Source organism: Amia ocellicauda, chromosome 8 (assembly GCF_036373705.1).
Source record: "Amia ocellicauda isolate fAmiCal2 chromosome 8, fAmiCal2.hap1, whole genome shotgun sequence".
NCBI lineage: Eukaryota > Metazoa > Chordata > Actinopteri > Amiiformes > Amiidae > Amia > Amia ocellicauda.
This window is the reverse complement of record NC_089857.1, coordinates 13,951,256-13,972,691: the sequence shown is the minus strand read 5'-3', so window position 1 is coordinate 13,972,691 and position 21,436 is coordinate 13,951,256. Positions and strand designations below refer to the sequence as shown.

The following is a 21,436-nucleotide window of genomic DNA, read 5'->3' as shown; positions in this document are numbered from 1 at the left end:
TGTGGCAATACGTGGTTTGTTGAGTAATTAATTGTAAGATTGATCCTATGCTTAAGCTTTTTAATTTTTCAACCACTGTTCAGGTTCTGTTGCTAAAATCACGGATCAACATTTGAAAGCCTCAGATGTTGACTCCGACCAACTGGAGCTGAAATACATCATGACAAAGGACCCGACTGTTGGCCGTCTTCAGCTATCCAAGAATGGAAACCTTGTCCAGATATCTATCAAGGGCCCTATGAAGAGCTTCACCCAGGATGATGTCAACAAAGGTAAGTTTGAAGTACTATGATGGGAATTTGTATGTATTTATTTATACATGTATGTTATTGTGCTTAGTAGTGTTTTGTTTGAAGCTCAATAGTTAAGACATTTCTTGATATGCACTCTCATATATGCAGTGCAGCTGGAAAAGGACTGTTGTACCTTGGGATTCAAGACATGCGGGTGTATTATCTTTGAAATATCTGCCCTCGTAGAACAAAAAGATGTAACTCTGTAATACAAGTTTGAAAAGTGTGGTCAGTGACCTTACTGTACAGGTAGCTACCTTTCAAATTAGTGAAGCACTTTTTGATATTCATACTGTCTGTGTTTGTTAATTTGACAGGATTTGTGGAATACAGGCATGAAAAGGGTGAAGCAGGAGGCAGTTTTGCTTTCAAGTTTGACCTGGCAGATTCTGAAGGCAACAAACTGATTGACCAGTCATTCTATATCAGTGTGCTTGGTAAGTCACATGTTGCTTTCTTTCCTTAATTTTTTTTTAAGGTCCGTTGCATTTCCGTGTCACATTGCTTCAGTTGCTGTTTTTCTTCAGTCAGGAAATGTGAATTGCTCCCTTGCATAGTATGTTAACTTGCAGAACTTAATGTGATTTGATCCTTCTCGTTCTCTTTCCCTGTGCTACAGAGGACAGACTCCCCCCTTCTGTGACTGTCAATAAAGGGCTAGTGTTGAATGAGAACTCAGTGAAGAAGATCACAACTCTAGAGCTGTCGGCTACAGACCAGGACAGTGAGCCGGGGGACCTGCTGTACAGGATCACGAAGCAGACGCAGCTGGGATACCTGGAGCATGCTGTTGCCCCAGGTCTGAATCTTGGTTTATTGTACACCCTAGACAGCCTCACTACAGGGCATCAGCAAGGACCAAGGGTCTGTTTAATGTTTGGATCATAGACACCCTTCTACAGCAATGTATGACTGGCCAAGTCGTGCCTCAGCCACAATTAAATCCTACAAGTCTGAAACATTGCTTCAAGATTACAGACTTTGCTGAGTTCGGCATGCAAAAACATCAACTACCCTTCATTTTAAATCATTTTTATTGACTAATCCACATAGATTCATCCTAGACAGAGTAAAAACTTATGGTGTTTTTGTCATTCAAATATATATGACGGGGAAGTAACATGGGAAAACTGAACAATTGTGTTAGTGTCTGAAATTAAACAACTTTTTTGGTGTGTGTTGGGGGGTTGGGGGGGTAGAAAATGAAGTCTATACCAATTAGTTAAAAGCTTTGGTCGAGAATAAATTAAACTCCAGAATAACTCTTTTTTTGAAACCATCAGAAATACCTAGTAGAGTCATACATTATACATGTCTCCTAAGAGAGCAAATTAACAGCTGCTCTTTCACTCTCTCATGAGCAGAATCAGTGTTTTGAAGCAGGTGTGTTTCATAATTCATCAGGCCTCCCTTGCAGTTCTTTTGCCAGACCTCCCAAAGTCAATTTACTTCACAAATTCTAGGTGACACATACTGCTGTTACTATTCAGAAATTCAAAACAAACTAACATACAAAAAATCTTCTAACAAAAATGTCTGCGTTTCGTTGTGTTTTCAGGAACTCGGATAAGCACTTTCACACAGGCTGATCTGGCATCCCGTAGCATTCAGTATGTCCATACAAGTGAGGAGGAGAAGCACGCGGATGAGTTCACGTTCATTGTATCTGATGGCGCTAATGAGGTACAGGAACAGCGTGGTAAACTAATGAGAACGAACTTGTCTCTGTGACCTCTTAAGCTGTCCATGATGTATTCCAATCTTTTTTTTTCATTTTATGCAATAATCTAACGGCAACTAATATTTGTGTATATATATATGCAGTATTTATATACACAAGTCAAAAGATCTATAATCTTAAGGTCGCTTGTATTTACTCAGGTTCACTGCACAACTTGAAGAAGGGTATATAAATGTGGTTAAGAAGGCTTTATATTTGTACAGAGCCTATCCTTAATTTGGTCTAGATATTCCCGTCTCTGAGGTCCTGGCTCCCACAATGCACTGCAGTCTTCACCATCATTGCTCCATCTGTAATCTCCAGGTCGCCCAGACATTCTACATCACAGTCCGGCCGGTGGACGACTCCCTTCCCCTGGTTAAGATTCCCGGGATGAGAGTGCAGGAGGGCGTGAGAAAGACCATCACTGAATTTGAGCTCAAGGCAACTGATGCTGACACAGAGGTACCAGCTTATCCGTAGAGCAGCCTTCCCTCGGCCCAGGAGGCACAGAACAATACAATTCAGTCTTAGACATACAGTTGTCAGAGATTCGTTTAACTGTTTAGATGAACACAACTGCATTTGAACCTTTTTCTTAACTGATGTCACAGAAATTCAATGAGGTAGTGTTTCTTATTTCTACTTTCTATTTATCATCCACGTATAATGCCCCACCAGACTGTCTGTTTGAAAAATGTGAAACAAAGTGTCACAAGTAGGCGATACACAGTTCTGAGAAGGTTCATTCTGCAAATTGGAAACATGGTGAAGCATTAAATGTATAATTAGAGTTAAGTGCGTAACTAGGCTTTTTAATCTTTGCTGTTTTGTTTTTCAGTCACTTGATAAAGTGAGAATTACACACTGCACTTTCATACGCAAATGAGCGCTCTCAGATTTATTCAAACTGGGTCATGGATTTCTGATAGTTTTCATGATGTTGTTTAAATATTTTAATGAGGAAATGTGCTTGGATCTTTTTATGTATTTGGAGACAGTGATTACATTGATCAAAGGAAATTCTTGATTTAAGCATTTTTTTAATAATTTGTCTTGAATGAGGTTGCTGTTTTGAGGATTTGACTTGAGGGGGTGTCTTATTAGTGTATTTTAGCTGACATAATAATTCGATACAGCTTACATGGCTACCTGTTTATATAGTCGAGTTTTTACTGGCACAATCTAGGTGAAGTATCGGCCCTGACTACAACCACAGTATCTCAACTGGTATTTGAGTACATAATCAATATAATCAATACTCCAGTCATAATTACCATGGCCCTAAAGTACTATTCCTCAGGGACACACAGACAGTAAATACTAGTTGTTTTTCTCAATCACCAACAGGAAGAATCCATCACTTTCACCATTGTGCAAGCCCCTCGTCATGGCTCAGTGGAAAGGACCAATAACGGGCAGCAATACCGCCAGACCAACACCTTCACCATGGATGATATCTACCAGAACCGCATCAGCTATAACCACGACGGCAGCAACTCCCTCAAGGATCGCTTCACTTTCACCGTGTCTGACGGCACCAACATGTTCTTTGTGGTGGAAGAGGGAGAGAAGGAGGTGAGCTGGAAAGATATACTGCACACAGGACAGGGATAGGTTTCCATGTAAAAACAAAATGGCTACCAGCTTCCCAGATTCTTAGGTTTGCAGCATTATTATTAAGGCACGGATCATCTGGGATATGTTTTCTCATTGAAGTGATCTGTCAGTTGTAGCTTTTTCCCTCCCAGACAGTCCTGTCAACAATAATACTGCAGAATGACGGTGATCAGTGAAAGGAGAGTGCTTTGCTGTGTCAAATGTTTAAAATGCAATTACAGCAGCTATCAGTGTATTTATCTATCAATATCCAGGCCTGGTAACAGGATATATTGAGAGCAATTCACAGAAAGTTGTACCATCAGTTCTACTGTTACACTAATAAAGGACCTGGTGGAGCTCTTTCATTGCATTGTATTGTCCATTAGATTGTGACAGCTGCACCCCAGAAATTTAAGATAGACATCCTACCCGTGGATGATGGGACACCTCGGATTGTGACCAACTTGGGGCTGCAGTGGCTGGAGTACATGGATAACAAGGTAAACTGGGGATGGGACAGCAGTACATTTAACTTCATTCATGTCATTAAATGGACATAAAAGGATGGACCTATTACTGTCTATCCTTGTGTCCAGTCCAGTTTTTGCTGGTGGTCAAAAGTGATGTTTTCTGTATTTTGGGCAGGTGGGTCTTACATGCAAATTTTTGGTTGCCAGAAGACAAGCAATGCCTTTTAGTTTTAGGCCTGGACCTGCAGTACCACTGTTTTCAGCTTTTCTGCTCTCACAGAGCCTTTTGCCAAATTCAAAACGTAATTTAACTCTGCTTCGTTAGACCTTTTCAGTTGATTTTGGCTTCTTTAACAATGCATCTGTGTTATTTATCAAATATACACATATCTTGAAAATCATTTACTAGATGAAGTAATGGTTCCAATGAAGGAACTGGGAGCTCTATTGGAATGAAGTGAAAGCACTTACAATACAGTAGGGATATTTTCAATGTAACTGTGGCTCCATCTGCTGGATACAGTGAGGTATGGATACAAATAATACTACAGAAAAGCACAAGCTGACCCTTTTTAGAGTTTGATGCTCCCTTTTTGGAATATCTTGTCCCTTAATCAGGTAGTTATCTAATTCAAATAAAATTAAAACATCTAATGTGATACAACTTAGAAAATATTTAACTATTTTTCTCTTGTCAACCATGTATCTATTGGAATGACCCATCCTTAAGAAAAACCTCTTGTGATGAAAATTAGAGGACAAAACACTTTTTCTTAGTCAAAGGGAAGGCTCCAATGGTGCCAGCCTTTCCAGTGAAGGATCATACTTTACAAACAAAACTCTACGATGATTGGATTTCTCCCATTGCAGGCCACCAATCTGATCACAAAGAAAGAGCTGCTCACAATGGACCCTGACACAGAGGATGGACAGCTGGTTTACGAAATCACAGCTGAACCAAAGCATGGATACTTGGAGACGAAGCTCAAACTTGGTGTTCCCGTCACAACCTTCACTCAAGGTACTGGCAGAAACAAGAGGCTCGGGTTCACAGTTCATTGGAGTCTTTACTTTGTGAATTGGTTATAGAACATATTTATTTATTTTAGTTATTTCAAATAAATGGTGACTTCGTCATAAATTACAGTAATACAGTTTAAAGCGTAATTGTAATGACATTTTACTAGCAGTGTAGCCACGACTTTATTACAGTATAGCACAAGCAGCCTTGTTTACCAAATTTGTAACACTGTACATCAATCACAACCCATGACCCATTGAATTACACTGAGTTAATAAAAGGTTGTCTTTTTTTTTTTTTTACAAAACAGTACAAAAGAAGGTGCTGTTCTTATTCATACTGCACATACACTCTACCAGTCAAAAGTTTTAGCACACCTCCGTTTTCCAGTTTTTATTGAAATGTGTGCAGTTTAATGTCTCAATGTACTCTGAAATTAAAGGGATACTTGGTGTGAGTAGGGATACAAAATCTCAGAAGATAATGACAATTATGGCATATTCTGGAACCAGATAGTCTACTGATCAAAACAAGACCATCCGTGTTTTGGTAGAAGCACCTGTAGAGAGCTCAACATGTCAACATGGAAAACTCTATTTACAGTGTACTAATACACAACGATTTTACAAAATTGGATCTGAACTTCTCTGTATTTGATAGAACATCAAATAATCGTTAGGATGTTCTGAAAAAAACAAGCCTATTTGCAAAGAAATCTGATCAAAACTGAGTGATCTGTGCTCTGAATGAGACCCAATCTCCCGGCCCGGAGCAGACTGCGTGTTTACCCCCGGGCTCTGAATGACGGCGGGTGACATGGAAACTGTAAACTGGATGTGTTTGAGAATGAAGCGCGCTGGTAGCCAAGAGAATAAGCTTTCAAGTGATGTGTGCATTGTAGGAATACAGTTTAATGTCAATGCACAGGAGCTGCGCGTAACACTGCCAAATAATGCTTAAGAGGGTGTAGCAACACATTATATAACTCCGAAATGTAAATAATTTTTCAGATTTTGGTGAACTAAACTTCTTTTTTTAACCTCTGGCAGTTTACAGCTTACCTTTGTACCATTTCAGGTTATTCACTGCACTTGAACTGCTTAAATTTCAATAAAAACTGGGAAAATGCGGGTGTTCTAAAACTTTTGACTGGTAGTGTACATTCCAGGTGTATTTTTTTAACTCTGTTCATCTGGTTTGCATTCTCCAGCTGACATTAACCTGGGACTGATCCGCTATATTCTCAATGAGGAGAAGATCCACGAGACTAAGGACAATTTCAAGTTCCTGGTGAAAGACAGCAAGCCGAATATAGTCAGCGACAATGTGTTCCACATTCAGTGGTCACTCATCAGCTTTTCACATACCAGGTACATTTCTGTAATGTGCCATCATGACATTTTTACAAATATGAAGCCTTAAAAGTTCTGTATTATTATAGTGCATACTCCAGTTTATTTTATAACTTCATATGCAGTTAATCCAGTTTGAAAGTTTGTAATTTTACATACTTTTACCATGTACTATACAAGGTTCTACATACCATTTGTTTTTAATTAATCTGAATGAAGATAACCAGACCCTTTTTTAAATGTCTTGCTGTTGTCTAACTTTTTGTTGTGTTTGCAGCTACAATGTCAGTGAGAAAGCCGGCACCGTAGGCGTCACTGTGAAGAGGAGTGGGAATCTGAACCAGTATGCTATCGTTCTGTGCCGCACTGAGCAAGGCACAGCCACATCGACCTCCAGCACAGGGTCAAAACCTGGGCAGCAGGACTATGTGGAGTACGCCGGCCAGGTAGGCCTCTTGACTGACTGTGACCGGAAAAACTGCAGATTTTATGAGCAATTACTTCTTTGATTGTGCAGAAAACACAAGGTTTGACAACAGTTATAAGTAGTTTTTTGTTTTTTGTCGCTCTTTATCATTTTTAGTATTACAATTGGAATAAGCAATACTCTGAGGTGAGATTCTTTAGGGTCCACAACCTTCAGCTGTGTCTAAATTAGGTTTGCTTTTGTGACAATGCCTTGCAGGTGCAGTTTGATGAAAGGGAAGACACCAAGGTGTGCACCATTGTGATCAATGACGACCACGTGTTTGAGAACATCGAGAGCTTCAATGTGGAGCTGAGCATGCCTGTGTATGCCTTGCTGGGGAAGGTCACCAAAGCCAAAGTGAACCTCAACGACACAGAGGATGAGCCCACACTGCAGTTTGACAAGAAGACCTACCATGTCAATGAGAGCACTGGGACCTTCTTCGCCCCCATTGAGCGGAAAGGTACGTTCGGGCCTCTTGACCATCTTGACTGACTGGCTCAAAGTCCTTCTGCTTGACCGCCTGACTAATACTGCTTCTTTTGTCTACTGAATCTCAATGGAATTACCTTTCATTTAACATTATTAGCTTCGTTTTAATTTTGCCGCAAGGTGTATAAGAATGTTGAACCATAAAAATCCCTTGTCACTTGGAGATTAGAAAGAGATAGATCCTGACATTATATAGAAGCTATTAAGATAATATCAGATCTTTAGTATTTAACTTCATGCTGCAGTCATTACCCTTTAAGCTTACCCTGTCATACTGAACAATAAGTATGGAATATAAAATAGTTCTGCTGGTTTAACCCTACCTTAATCCAAACGTTTTTCTTAAAGAGGCTTTTCGAATTAAAGACTGCGTGTTCCTGATGACAGTTTCTCTGCTGTTCATTATCTGGTTATCTTTCTATTCTTGTCATATATGCACTATATAAAAGTAGAAAAGGTCTCATCTGTTCAAGCAATGAACTTGTCTTTAGCTTACCTGTCTGTAGATTAAAATAAAACTCTTACTTGAAGCTAAACATCAGGGACTTAACTGGTTATCAGTTCTTTACCTGGAGTTTGTCAGACTTCTGAGATCAATCTGTTCTTGATAAATCTCACAACAGCACTTCCAGAATTCACACTGCAGTAAATCGTGCACAGTTCAGAGATTTGTTTATAAGGAGAGATTTTGTATGACCTTGGTAGACTTCATTTTACAGTGTTTACACCTTCAAGAAATTGTATCAAGCTAGCTATATATAGGAGCGTGAAACATAAAAGTTGAAATAGAAGTTGAAAATATAGAGATCGCAGCTGTTTGTCCCATTGACAGTGCCGTGCTCTGTTTCTCTCAGGGGACACCAGCAGCACTGTGTCTGCTCTGTGTTACACTGTGCCCAAGACGGCCCAAGGCAGCAGCCTGCACGCTCTCGAATCTGGCTCCGACTTCATATCCAGAGGAATGACCAGGGAGAACCGTGTGGTTTTCGGGCCGGGTGTGAGCATGTCCACCTGTGACGTGAAGCTTATCGACGACAGCGAGTATGAGCTGGAGGAGGAATTTGAGATCGTATTAGCCGACGCTTCAGACAACGCTCGCATCGGAGAGGTGACCGGCGCCAAGGTGGTGATCGACGGGCCGAACGACGCCTCTACTGTTTTCCTGGGGAACGCCTCTTTTACATTCAGCGAGGATGCAGGTAAACAGATTGAATTGAGATGAGGGGAGGTTTCACTTTTCAGATCCACCTTTCTGAGTAAGGCCTTACTGGTCAATGAAGGTGTGGTCTTCTTTGGAATAGTTATATAGAATAATACTCAAATCTTTTTTAAAGAAATGTGGATATTGCAGGTCTTAAATATGAGCCTCGATAAATAAACCAATTTCCATGGATGTATGGTTGGATGTAATATCAAAAAAGGATTCATCTGTTTCTTCAGGTACCATTGAAATCCCAGTTCTGAGGCACGGCAGCGACCTCTCTTCAGTGACCTCTGTGTGGTGTGCCACGCGCCTCTCAGATCCCCCTTCTGCCACACCAGGAGTGGACTACATCCCCAGTTCTAGGAAAGTGGAATTCAAACCTGGGAAAACAGAGGAGGTGAGGCAGCAGTAACTGTAACTGATTCAACTCGTCTTGTCTCATCTCGTCTTGTTGTTAATTTCTTGTTGAAATCCTTCTTGCAGTTGAAGGTCTTAATGTGTGCGTTTGTGTTTTTCCAGACCTGTAGCTTGACAATACTGGATGACACTCAGAATCCAACCATCGAAGGCACAGAGTCTTTCGTGGTGTTTCTCAGCTCAGCGCAGGGAGCCGTGCTGACAGAGCCGTTTGAGGCTCCAGTCATTATCACAGATACATTCCAGGATGGTATGTCAGACGTCCTGCCCAATCTGCACTTTCAAAACTCAGTATTTAACATGTTTGGCTATTTAGGTTTTATTTCTTGTGGTATTATAAAACATGTACAGTACAGTTAAATACCTTTAAAATATTAAGACACTTGTATAATATTCTGTAAGTTTATTTATTTGACATTTAAAAACATTTTTTTTTTATTAATTCAATTCACAATTTTGTAGTTTGTCAGACATTTCTTTCAGATGCTTCCAGGTTTCTATTTTATATAGCAGGAAAGAAGCAGTTCATCTTGGTTTACACTTTCAATTTATTATTTTTCTTCCAGAATAATAGCATTCCAAACATAGCATTGTGGCCTCAAGTTTGGATACTTATCAGTTTAGTGCCATCTCTTTCAAAATGTCATCTAGGATTTGTGGGTCTGTACTAGGGAATTACGTCTGTAGAAAGGCATTTCGCAAGCAGCTGCAGACAGTCTCCAGCCTTGTGGAAAAACAAAGAAACCATCCAAATAATTAAAATGCTGTCCTATACAGAACACAGAGCCCTCAGTGAGATGTGAAGGTTGTGTGTGTAGATTTATTATTTATTATTTTTTGGTGCAATCAATTTAATGTACTTTTCTCTTTCCAGTTCCTAGCATGCAGTTTGGCAAGGATGTTTACACAGTGAAGGAGAAGGAGGGCGTCCTGCATATTCCCATCATCCGCACAGGTGACCTGACCTTCGAGTCCTCGGTGCGATGCTACACCAGAACACAGTCGGCTATGGTGATGGATGATTTCGAGGAGAGGAGGAACACAGATGACTCTCGCATCACTTTCCTCAAAGGGGAAAAGGTACTGCGTCTTAGTGGGCCTACTTTAGGACACTACTTTTATTGGCATGATCGTTTAGGGTTTATTTATCAGCTGGTAACTCTAGCATTATAAAATGTTTTGTTCGTTTTTTCAGTGATGCAGGGGAAATACATATTACGTATCACAGAGAAGGATCTGTTCTCCAAAATTGTCTTATCTGCTTCCAGGTGAAGAACTGCACTGTCCTGATCAACGATGACTCTGTGTTTGAGCCAGAGGAGGAGTTCCAGGTGCACCTGGGTAACCCCCTTGGGAACCACTGGAGTGGAGCCACCGTTGGCACGAAGGACATCGCCACCATCACTATCACTAACGACGAGGATGGTAGGCCATGGAGCACCGTTGACTATAGCAAGAGGATGTGGCTGATGCACAAATAAACGATTATTACTCCCTGGCCTTTTGTCCCAAATTTGAACTCACAAAATCCCCAAATCGAAAAAGATAGAGCAGCAGTCTGTCAGTTGTGTATGATATGCAAATGAGATGGCAGAAAGCAAATACAGGCAGGAATGCTATGATGTGGCAGGGGAATGATTGTGTGCCCCACGGCTTTAAACTGCTGCTCAAATATTACAAATGATGGCATAATTCAGTTGATTTCTAGTACTTAATTCAGTATTTTTTCAGTAGTGTTGTACTTCAGTGCTTCTCATGGAATTATATTCTTTGATGGTAACAGGCTGTACTGTTCAAAACCTTAAAATGTTTTCTCCCCTGTCGTCTAGCACCCACAATTGAATTTGAAGAGACAACTTTTCAGGTTCGGGAGCCTCCAGGACCAGATGGCATCACAGTGCTCAACATCAAAGTGATTCGAAGAGGAGACCAGGACCGGACTTCAAAAGTGCGCTGCAGTACCAGAGATGGGTCCGCCCAGTCTGGAGTGGACTACAACCCCACGAGCAGGGTGCTCAAGTTTAGTCCTGGTTAGTCCTACAATCATATATCACATTATGATTCTTATTCTGCTTTTTTATTGTTTATACACCATTTCTGTTGATAAAATATTAAATTCGGCATGTGTCCTGCAAGATATTGATTGTTTCTCCTGTTCTCTGCCAGGTATGGACCACATTCTCTTCAAAGTTGAGATTCTCTCCAACGAGGACCGGGAGTGGCATGAGTCCTTCTCATTAGTCCTGGGCCCTGACGACCCTGTGGAGGCGGTGCTTGGAGAAATCACAATGGCAACAGTGACCATTCTGGATCAGGAGGCTGCAGGAAGTCTTATATTGCCAGCCCCGCCTATTGTAAGCACCTTATTGCAATTACTGTTTCGCATAAAATCTATCTGTATTATTGTACTGTGTTAGTGAAGAGTTAGGTTTTATTGCTTAAAAATGTTGTGATAATCAATAGTAGAGGCTAGTTACTATCAGATTATTAGGAATCTGTTTATACTCTGTTATTATATTTTGGGTTATAAGGAATATATAAATGTACCCTAATCTAAAGTGAAAAATTGAGAAAAAGTTTCAAATATGAAACTGGATATGAATACTGTGCCTGTAATTCTTATTTATGTTGCATTCTGTGTTCCTTGTTGCACCAGGTTGTGTCCTTGTCTGACTATGACTACGTTCAAGAGGTGTCCAAAGAGGGCAGTAAGAAGACTCCATCTCCAGGGTACCCCCTAGTCTGCGTTACTCCCTGTGATTCCCATTACCCCAAATACTCGCTTATGAAGGAGCGCTGCGAGGAAGCCGGCATTAACCAGTCGTCAGTGCACTTTAGTTGGGAAGTTGCTGCCCCCACCGACACGAGTGGGGCCAGGTCTCCATTTGAGACTGTAACGGACAACACGCCGTACACCAGCGTCAACCACATGGTCAGTCCCAAGCTTTTGTGATATGTAAAGTCAGAATTGTATTTCCTGATAGAATGATTATTAACGAAAAACAGTTTTTCTGTTTATGGGTTCAAAAGTAGATAGATAGACACCATCAGTATTTAAATACTCTCAAGTGGAGTCCAATAGATGTCTTTTTCTTCAGCTGTATGTATTCTTCCTGTTTCCCAATGACAGTCGAAAGCACAGTAACAGGAGGCTTAATACCTGCTTATGCATATGTTTTTTTATTCATCAGCCTGTTCAAGGTTAAATACAGTGCTCTGCTTTCATACAAGGGAGCCATAATGCATGTATTTCTGTCTCCTCCAGGTCTTGGATAGTATTTACTTCAGCCGTCGTTTCCACGTGCGCTGTGTGGCCCAGGCGCTGGACAAGGCAGGTCACCTGGGCACTCCTCTGCGCAGCAACATCGTCACCATCGGCACTGAGGGTTCAATCTGCCACACCCCTGTGGCGGCTGGCACAGCCCGCGGATTCCAGGCCCAGTCCTTCATAGCCACTCTGAAGTATCTTGATGTAAAGCACAAAGAGCATCCCAACAGGTCAGTAGAACATAGAGGATGCTGTATAGATCTGCAGTCTGTGTTTCAGAGGTATTTCTGTTTACCAGTGAAGCCCTGAGTTGGAAGCACATTGTTTCTGTTTGTTGTGTTTGTTATGAAGAGTTCTGTTTCCTTCTCTATCAATCAGTATTAATTCATAGGAAGAACAGGTGGGGTATTAAAAAGCTGCAGCCCCGAACGCCTCCTGCTAGAGAATGTGTTCATTATACACTGTGCAGCAGTCGAGATCAAGTTGTTGCCACAGTAGCGCTGCAATGTTATTCCACCAATAGAGATCTATCTACAATTACACTCTCCCATGCAAAAGGGTAGAGCATCCTTTTCAGCTCAGATTGACATATGACTTGATGTTGTCACTGATGTTCTTTGATCAAATCTGTACCTACCTGTTCAGTCAAAGCTGGTCCTTTTGCATTGCAGGATTCACATTTCAGTGCAGATCCCTCACCAAGATGGCATGCTGCCCCTGGTTTCCACCATGCCATTGCATAACCTGCACTTCCTGCTGTCAGAGTCCATCTACAGACACCAGCACATCTGCTCTAACCTGGTCACTCTGAAAGACCTCCAGGGCATATCTGGTGAGTCCAAGGAAAGCACCCAGGGATGGTGTATTTATGCACTACATTTAGTGATACAAGGACAATATCAATATTAGAGTATTTTCAAGTTCCTGGAAATATGTGAATGTAGTTGTGGTAACAATAAAATAGACACTGGATCTGTCCTTGTCCTTTCAGAGACGGGGTTTCTAGATGACATTTTCTATGACAGTATCTCTCTTGGCCCTGGGTTTGACCGGCCCTACCAGTTTAACCCCACTGTCCGGGAGCCCAAGACCATCCAACTGTACAAACACCTCAACCTCAAGAGCTGCATCTGGACGTTTGACGCCTACTATGACATGACAGAGCTCATCGATGTCTGCGGGGGTTCTGTCACTGCTGATTTCCAGGTACACAGGAGACTGTTGAGTTTCCATTCTTTCCAGAGGGTCATTAAGCCTTGGGAAATAATGTTATTCTCAGACACAAGCATGATACCAGTCTGTGTGATTCCTATAAAGAGCTGTAAAGCAAAGTGTGTTTACCATGTTGTTAATAATTAATATATTAAATTAAATAGTTAAAATTCAGTTATGTACAGTAATGATAAAAGGTTTCAGCTAATTTCTATTGGAGTAATACAGAAACAAAGACAACAAATTATACACACTATGGATACACACTACACACTATGTGAAGTAGTGGTTAGGGCTCTGGACTCCTGAGTGGAGGGCTGTAGCTCCAGTAATAACCCAGCTGTATAAATGGGTCATTGTGTGTAAAAATAATGTAATATGTAATTAATGTAAAATGTGTTAGTCACTCTGGAATAGAACATCGGCTAATCAATGAATAATAATAGTAAATGTCTGGCTGGGTACTTTCCACTCGACTTGTTTACTCTTTAACTATAAGATCATTATCTAGTACAGGATGCCAAACCTGACAAGGACCTGGCTTGTGGGGCTTTCTGGAAAGCCCTGATTAGCCTTGAGGTTGCTAGAACTTGCAGAATGATACATGTGTATAAAAGCTGTGAGTTTATACACAATGATACATGTGCATAAGGGTTGTGAGTTTATGCAGAAAGATAAATGACAAAAACAGACTCTGCTTTTACAGATACATACACAAATAGAAGAGACATACAGAACAAAACAAAATAAACTGTATCCATATTAGCCCTTCAATTCATAAATAGTTTCATACCTTGAGAATTAATAAAACTAAACAAATGGGTAATCATGTTTTGTCTGTATGTCAACCTTAGCACTCTGTGCTGGTAATTTTCTTTTGTTTTGGTGAAATATTTTAAAATTAAATTAAAAAATCATATAAAAACTTCATATAAAAATACTGATGATCTGAAATCCTTTCAAAGGACTGTGTATAGAGACCGAGGGAGAACAATGGTTTTATGACAATGTAAAATACATTCTGGAGTTCATAAAATTACAGTATTGCTCCTGTCCTTTTCCATGGTAAAACTGTACTGGAAGAAATATTTAGGCTGGAGATTAAAAACATGTTCTGTTAGGATTTGCATACTGACTCAGACAAAGAAATAAATCCCAGAGAATCCCAAAGCAAAGTGGAAATATCATTTACATTCAGGCTGTCCAGCCTTATGCAAATATTCCTACTGCAGCTTCCTGAACAGTGGTAGACTAGAGCCCAGAGGTACCATAATGACAGTAACGCATTTCAACCTAATGCTGTTGTATCTGTGACAGCAAAGGACAGCAGCCTTGTTTTGCTAAAACTAGTAGACTCATCATATAGCAAAGCTGTTTTTTAAATGTTTGCTGACTAGAAGAAATACCTTTCTCATCAAGTTTGGTAACAGCAGTACTAGCATATATCTGACCTCCAGAATCCCTAAATGACAGGCACAAAATGTACCTCTTCATACTGTTGACTTGCAAAACTAAAAATAGACTGTTTCTTATTGATCATGTTTGTAGATAATGTGCAATTAATAAGCAGAGAGTGTGTAGCAATTGTTATACTGTTATATTGAATTGTTATACTGTGAAGATTTGAAATCACATGGCTATACAAGCCCAACCAGTTCTAGTCTCTGTTGACTTAAGAATGTCAAGAACTTATACATGGCATGACACTCCACATTTCTCAAGATTAAATATGACCTAAAAACATCCATTGGACAAACATGCAACATTTTATTATTATAGCTGGATTTGTCAAAAAGGAAATGTTAATGCGGAAGACATGGCCATGTGTGTGAGACTAGGGTTGGCAGCAATTTGTAATGTTAAGTTTAATGTGATGCCAGTATATAAAAACAATGCTAATCTGCTCCTCTTTTCTTTTTTTTTTATAAGGTGCGGGACTCTGCGCAGTCTTTCCTCACAGTCCAGGTGCCTCTGCATGTGTCCTATATTTACGTGACAGCGCCCCGAGGCTGGGCGTCTCTAGAGCACCACACCGAGATGGAGTTTTCATTCTTCTACGACACTGTCCTCTGGAGAACAGGTACAAAGACTGTTGTCATGTCTGAACCAGAGTATCTGTAATAGTTAAAGATACACTACTCACTAAAGGCTACAAGAACTGTCAAAGTGTCATTGTTTCTGGTTCCAGAAAAAAACGATGTTTCACATGCTTGTTGAGATGCTGTGGTTTTTAATGGTCATGCAGAAGTTAAAGTGCTGTTGTTAGATGCTCTTCGTGAACATGCACACATTGACTTGTTTCGTTTAGATATTCTCAGGATGGTTTAGAGTGATTTTTACTGACTTGCAGATTTATATAAGAAAATCCAGCTTGTTCAACTGCAGGTTGTTTTTTTCACAGGAATTTATATTCAGCTCAGAGCACATTCTTTTTGCCATCTTTATAAAAATGCAAATCGAATCCTGTTCTGATTTCCACGTCTTGCTTTGGCAGGTATACAGACTGACAGTGTGCTGTCGGCCCGGCTGCAGATCATCAGAATCTACATCAGAGAGGATGGCCGGCTGGTGATTGAATTTAAGACCCATGCCAAGTTCAGAGGTAGGACATATGTGTTCCCTGACATGTATCACTGCATACAGTGTGGCTGTTCCTATGATATATTGTTTAACTAGCCATTAAGTAAAAATTGGAGGTAAAAAAATGCAGCTATTATATTAACTTCACCGTCTGTTGTGTTTCAGGTCAGTTTGTATTAGAGCACCACACCCTTCCTGGGCAGAAGTCTCATCTCATGGCTCCGGATCACCTGGGTGGCATTGACTTCGACCTGCAGCTGCTGTGGAGTGCACAGTCCTTTGACTCGCCCTACCAGCTTTGGAGGGCAACCAGCTCCTACAGCAGGTGATGGAAGCTCCTGAAACAACCCCCAGCTTTAATGGTGTTGCTCAACAGGACCTAACGTTCTTCTGCGTTTTCAGGAAGGACTATTCTGGGGAGTACACCGTCTTCCTTGTGCCCTGCACTGTCCAGCCTACGCAGCCCTGGATTGACCAAGGAGACAAACAACTCTCCTGTACAGCACATGCCCCAGAGAAGTAATTCACCATATTAGTAGTAGGAATAAAGGTGTTAGTATTTGTGTGTATCTGGAAGAAGGGGATTTCTGTAGCATCTACGAATAGAAACATCGTTCAGGGTTCTTCATAGATCTCTTGTTTGTTAGAGTCTTGCGCTCCATTATTATGGAGGATGCAAGTTTTCTTCTATAATCTGTGTATTTTGATTTACACTTCCTCTCCTCTCCATCCCAGGTTCCTGGTACCCATTGCCTTCCAGCAGACCAACCGCCCAGTCCCAGTTGTCTATTCTTTAAACACAGAGTTCCAACTCTGCAACAACGAGAAGATCTTTATGATGGATCCAGGCATGGCAGATATGTCCATGGCCGAAATGGATTACAAAGGAGCTTTTTCTATGGGTACATTTATTTACCTGATGCTCTTTAAATACTTTACAACCCCCCTTAGCCATCGCACTTGGCTATTTCCCCAGCTGTGTATCAGATTGTGTTACACTTATACTGATATGCAAGTGACTTGTGAAAGAAAAGCTTATTGAGAGTTCTCCAGACTAACGATTCATCCAACTGTTAGTCCCATTCAAGGTCAGTGAGTCTGCTCTGGAACAGACTGAGCTAATAGTACAATCATTTGTATGTGGGATCCTGTCATATGTTTGTTAAATGGCAACCCAATATGTTTTTGTTAGAAATGCTAATACACAAATACAAACGCCTGAATATTAGCCTCTTCTGTCATGCTTTCTAGTTTTGTGGAGCAGATCAAACATTTTCCAGAATGGCTGTCCAGCATTCTGTATATGCTTTTCTTTGGATCTGCCCTTAAAGGAAAGTATTCTCTGTTCTCGTCCAACAGGTCAGATTCTGTACGGACGTGTGCTTTGGAACCCAGAACAGAACCTCAATGCAGCGTACAAACTACAGCTGGAGAAGGTGTATCTCTGCACTGGGAGAGATGGCTATGTGCCTTTCTTTGATCCCACAGGAACCCTTTACAACGAGGGCCCTCAGTACGGCTGCATTCAGCCCAACAAGCACCTCAAACACAGGTTTCTTCTGCTGGTAGGTTTCAACTCATCTCCAGGTGCCCTTCACCCTGATACAGAAATGAATGTCAAGTTCCAAAAGGCAAAACATGTGTCCTATTTCTGGATTTGTCACTGTGCATACCATAACTAAAATATATAAAGTATTTTTTAGTTGATGAAATGTGAACAGGTTATACAAATTTAAAGAGAAACTTAAGTTTGAGTAATAATGTGATTTAAATAAGTTGTATAGACTTAAAATTGTTTTTTAACAAATATTACACATTTTGTAGCTGCACAAACCTCAATTAGCTCTAGTAATGGACAACCTTTCCCAAAATGACTAAGATTGGTACTGATTTGAGTCTGTAAAATTAGTTTTTATTTAGCTTTTTAAAGCATTACAGTCACCAAAGTACATTTTGCCTGGGATTGTATTTAGAAAGACCTCTGTTTCTGTAGGATCGAAAACAGCCTGAAGTCTGTGACCAGTACTTCCATGATGTACCCTTTGATGCTCAGTTTGCCTCTGAGATACCTGATCTGCAGTCCATGTCAGCAATGCCTGGGGTGGATGGCTTCACAATGAAGGTCGATGCTCTCTATAAGGTTGGTACCTGAAAACCACACATGGATTTCCTGTATACTTAAACCACTGGAAAAGGCTGGAGGTGTTTTTTTTTGCTGTTTTGCAATCAAACAGCAAGTAAAGCATGAATTTCTAATAAAGTAGAAATTTACTCTCTTTCTTTGTTAGGTGGAAGCTGGGCATCAGTGGTATCTGCAAGTGATATACGTTATTGGCCCCGAGGCCATTTCAGGGCCAAGGTTCCAGCGTTCATTGACATACCAGCTGAAGCGCCACCAACGGGATCTGGTGGACAAGTCCGGGCGCCTGACCCTGGATGAATCGCTCATCTATGACAACGAGGGGGATCAGGTGAAGAACGGCACCAACATGAAGACGCTACGGCTGGAAATGGAGGCAGCAGTCGCCTCTGCCTCCCAGGCCGGCGGCTCCGTCGGGGGCGCTGTGGCCGCCATCACCCTCCTGCTGCTCGTCTTCCTAGCCTCCTGCTTCCTGGTTAAGAAATGCCGCCGGAAGGGAAAGAAGAAAAAGCCAGCCAAGGACCTGCCAGAGTTGTATCCCCTGAACACGAAAGTGGAAGTGTGCCTGAGGAATGTGGACCGCCTGGAGAAGAACTTCAGCAGCAAACACTGCACTGTGAGGAACGTCAACATCCTCAACAAAAACCAAGAGGCCTGCAAGGTCAAGGAGGTCAAGGTGAAGCAGGTGAATCTGGAGGTCAAGCTTCACAACAATTTACACGACGGCACGGAGGTCTGATGGACAGAAGAATGTTTTTACATCTTGTTTTCTATCTTTGTTTGTAATAAGAAAAGGAAAATAGAATTACTGTATTTTTATAAAACTATGAAAATGAAAAGGGAAGCCGAGTACAGTGCTGATCAGTTATGCTATGCAGTGTGACCCATTTCACAACTGAGCTACCTCACCAGAGCACAGCATGATCTCAGCGTTTCAGCCTGACTGTGTTGTTATAGACTTCACCCCTACACTGATTTACATGTTTTGTAGATTTCATTTCATTTAATAGATTTCATAATTTGACTGCAAAAAAAGACCATCTAAAATCTATCATTGAACATCCCCTGGAAGAATCAGTGACACCTCTCCTCTCACCACTTTCTCTGTATTTATTGATATTCTACGTTAATTTGTTGCCCTGATGTATGAGAATAAATTGTTGTTTGAGGTTCCTGGGGATTTATGTATGTATCAGATAGTGATTTATCAGTAAGATACACACACAACAAATCAGTAGACCATCTCTTTTGGCTATTGCTTTCTTTGTTTTAAGATCATTGAAGTGAAACATCCCCAAATAAGAGAGGTAGCTCAGGCACTTGGTTTGTTTATTACTTGATGATTTGTTCAGTTATGTTTTTTCCTGCATTTAATTTTGAAACTGTAAAGCTAGAATATAACCACTATGATTTATGTAAGTATTACGCATTCTGGGTGTTGGTTGGAACTGGATGATCTGTGTAAATAGCTGCTTTTTTTAAGTGCAATTATTTGACATTAAAAGCATTCAGGATAATCCAAGGTCTGCATCAGGTGTTTAAATTTGTGTTAATGTTTAGCAGAGAAGATCAGTGTTCGGGGAAATCCTGCCTGTTTCTGTGTCATTTAATTTGAAAATGTGACAACTGTGACAACTTTTTAAATATTTTCAAAAGTTAGCACTGCAGCAATACTATATACAGTGTATATATATATATATATATATATATATATATAGATATAGATATATATATAGATATACATATACATTATATATCATCCACCATGTGACGAAAAACAATACATTGTTTTAATTGATTTAGCAGCCTTTATTTCATGTAAGTGCTTTAAAGCATTACCTACGCTGTTTAACCACTATATGGACATTTATTTATATATATATATATATATATATATATATATATTGACTTCAGTGTTTTATTATCCTGACAATATACCTAAGTCTTGCCAAAACACCTGTAATATCCTCAAAGGCTTTGATTTTTGTTGTATATATGTATTTGATCAGTATCCAAACCTGAAACTGAAGCTACATCCATATTGTATTCTCTGGATATGTTCTTCTTGATATTATTTTACATTGTATAATATTATATTATCCTCATATAATGTATTATGTTTTTTGTTTTTTTTTATTAAGTCAGTAAGAATGATCTTTAACATTTGCGATGAACGTATTATGGTGCTGCATTTTTAACATTTCAATGAACAACCCTATGGAAAGATTTTCCCATAGCACTGAATTTATTACTTTCTCTGTATTATTAACTACTGGTGTTATCTGACTACAATCAGTATATTTATTTACTGCAGGTTATAACTGTAACAGAAGCAGCTGACATAATGAGGTCAATATTTGTTTGGTGCTATATTTACTTCTGTTAATTGAAACATGCTACCATTACATTGCCTACTGTTAACAGTGTATTCCATGAGTTTTTAGTAATAAAAGAAAATCAACACACTAAAAATGTTTTTTTTTTCTTCTGTTTCTTGGTGTCTGCTCTGAGAGAGTCCCTGTGGGAGTCATCTGATGCCACCCCTTTTGCTTTGAGCCATCAAGTCAAACCCACCAACTTTCCAAAATCCCAAACTGTTGTAGTTGAACATATCCACAACCTTCATTTTAAATTGTTATTCCGTGGTTAATATAGTTTCATAACTGTTGTTTAACTAATCCAGTTGTTTGAATATCATGAAAACACTGATACATTGCAGGTTGTGTGGAAAGGTATCCTAGAGTTTTCATGGTATTGAATCAGCTGATTTAGGTATTTGAATACACTGGCTGAATTCCAGATGTGGAAGCTTTAGTCTCAAGTATCATTTAGCATAGTGTCCATAGGAAGTCTAATTGGATAAGTCCCCACCTCTGAGGTAATACTTGGTGGAAGCACCAAGGATTTGGACTTGGTAGTGGGGTAGGATGTGTAGATAAATGAAAAAGCAAACAAACACTATTTTAATGCATTTGAATTCCAGGCTATAATTCAATAAAAGGTGATTTTTTTTGTTTAAACGCAACATTCAAGTAACAGAACTGCACTGCTGGCTGGAGCCATTTAATGAATACTCCTATGGACATTTAATAAGAGAATGAAACCACATCCTGATGTAGTCTGTATTTAAGAGCATGCTGCTGTTCAAACATCGCTATTCTGGGATGAAAGTTAAACATCATTTGTGTTTGCTTCT

At 40.1% G+C, this 21,436-nt stretch overlaps 1 protein-coding gene across 2 annotated transcripts in view; it reads left to right on the top strand.

Annotated features, from left to right (window-relative positions):
* Nucleotides 1-20,712, top strand: part of fras1 (Fraser extracellular matrix complex subunit 1) — a 126,884-nt gene extending 106,172 nt beyond the window's left edge. For both annotated transcript variants that reach the window (XM_066712106.1, XM_066712105.1), the window contains 30 exons: nucleotides 84-272; nucleotides 611-730; nucleotides 913-1,092; nucleotides 1,852-1,976; nucleotides 2,338-2,478; nucleotides 3,364-3,591; nucleotides 4,002-4,115; nucleotides 4,956-5,106; nucleotides 6,317-6,476; nucleotides 6,736-6,904; nucleotides 7,144-7,390; nucleotides 8,274-8,618; nucleotides 8,860-9,020; nucleotides 9,143-9,290; nucleotides 9,915-10,120; nucleotides 10,309-10,465; nucleotides 10,870-11,070; nucleotides 11,207-11,394; nucleotides 11,697-11,972; nucleotides 12,306-12,538; nucleotides 12,980-13,140; nucleotides 13,300-13,514; nucleotides 15,450-15,600; nucleotides 16,015-16,122; nucleotides 16,266-16,425; nucleotides 16,503-16,619; nucleotides 16,836-17,002; nucleotides 17,460-17,665; nucleotides 18,094-18,240; nucleotides 18,389-20,712. In XM_066712106.1, coding sequence (XP_066568203.1) covers nucleotides 84-272; nucleotides 611-730; nucleotides 913-1,092; nucleotides 1,852-1,976; nucleotides 2,338-2,478; nucleotides 3,364-3,591; nucleotides 4,002-4,115; nucleotides 4,956-5,106; nucleotides 6,317-6,476; nucleotides 6,736-6,904; nucleotides 7,144-7,390; nucleotides 8,274-8,618; nucleotides 8,860-9,020; nucleotides 9,143-9,290; nucleotides 9,915-10,120; nucleotides 10,309-10,465; nucleotides 10,870-11,070; nucleotides 11,207-11,394; nucleotides 11,697-11,972; nucleotides 12,306-12,538; nucleotides 12,980-13,140; nucleotides 13,300-13,514; nucleotides 15,450-15,600; nucleotides 16,015-16,122; nucleotides 16,266-16,425; nucleotides 16,503-16,619; nucleotides 16,836-17,002; nucleotides 17,460-17,665; nucleotides 18,094-18,240; nucleotides 18,389-18,979 — 5,762 coding nt within the window. In that variant the 3' untranslated portion in view covers nucleotides 18,980-20,712. The remainder of the gene's footprint in view (nucleotides 1-83; nucleotides 273-610; nucleotides 731-912; nucleotides 1,093-1,851; nucleotides 1,977-2,337; nucleotides 2,479-3,363; nucleotides 3,592-4,001; nucleotides 4,116-4,955; nucleotides 5,107-6,316; nucleotides 6,477-6,735; nucleotides 6,905-7,143; nucleotides 7,391-8,273; nucleotides 8,619-8,859; nucleotides 9,021-9,142; nucleotides 9,291-9,914; nucleotides 10,121-10,308; nucleotides 10,466-10,869; nucleotides 11,071-11,206; nucleotides 11,395-11,696; nucleotides 11,973-12,305; nucleotides 12,539-12,979; nucleotides 13,141-13,299; nucleotides 13,515-15,449; nucleotides 15,601-16,014; nucleotides 16,123-16,265; nucleotides 16,426-16,502; nucleotides 16,620-16,835; nucleotides 17,003-17,459; nucleotides 17,666-18,093; nucleotides 18,241-18,388) is intronic.
* Nucleotides 20,713-21,436: the final 724 nt, after the last annotated feature.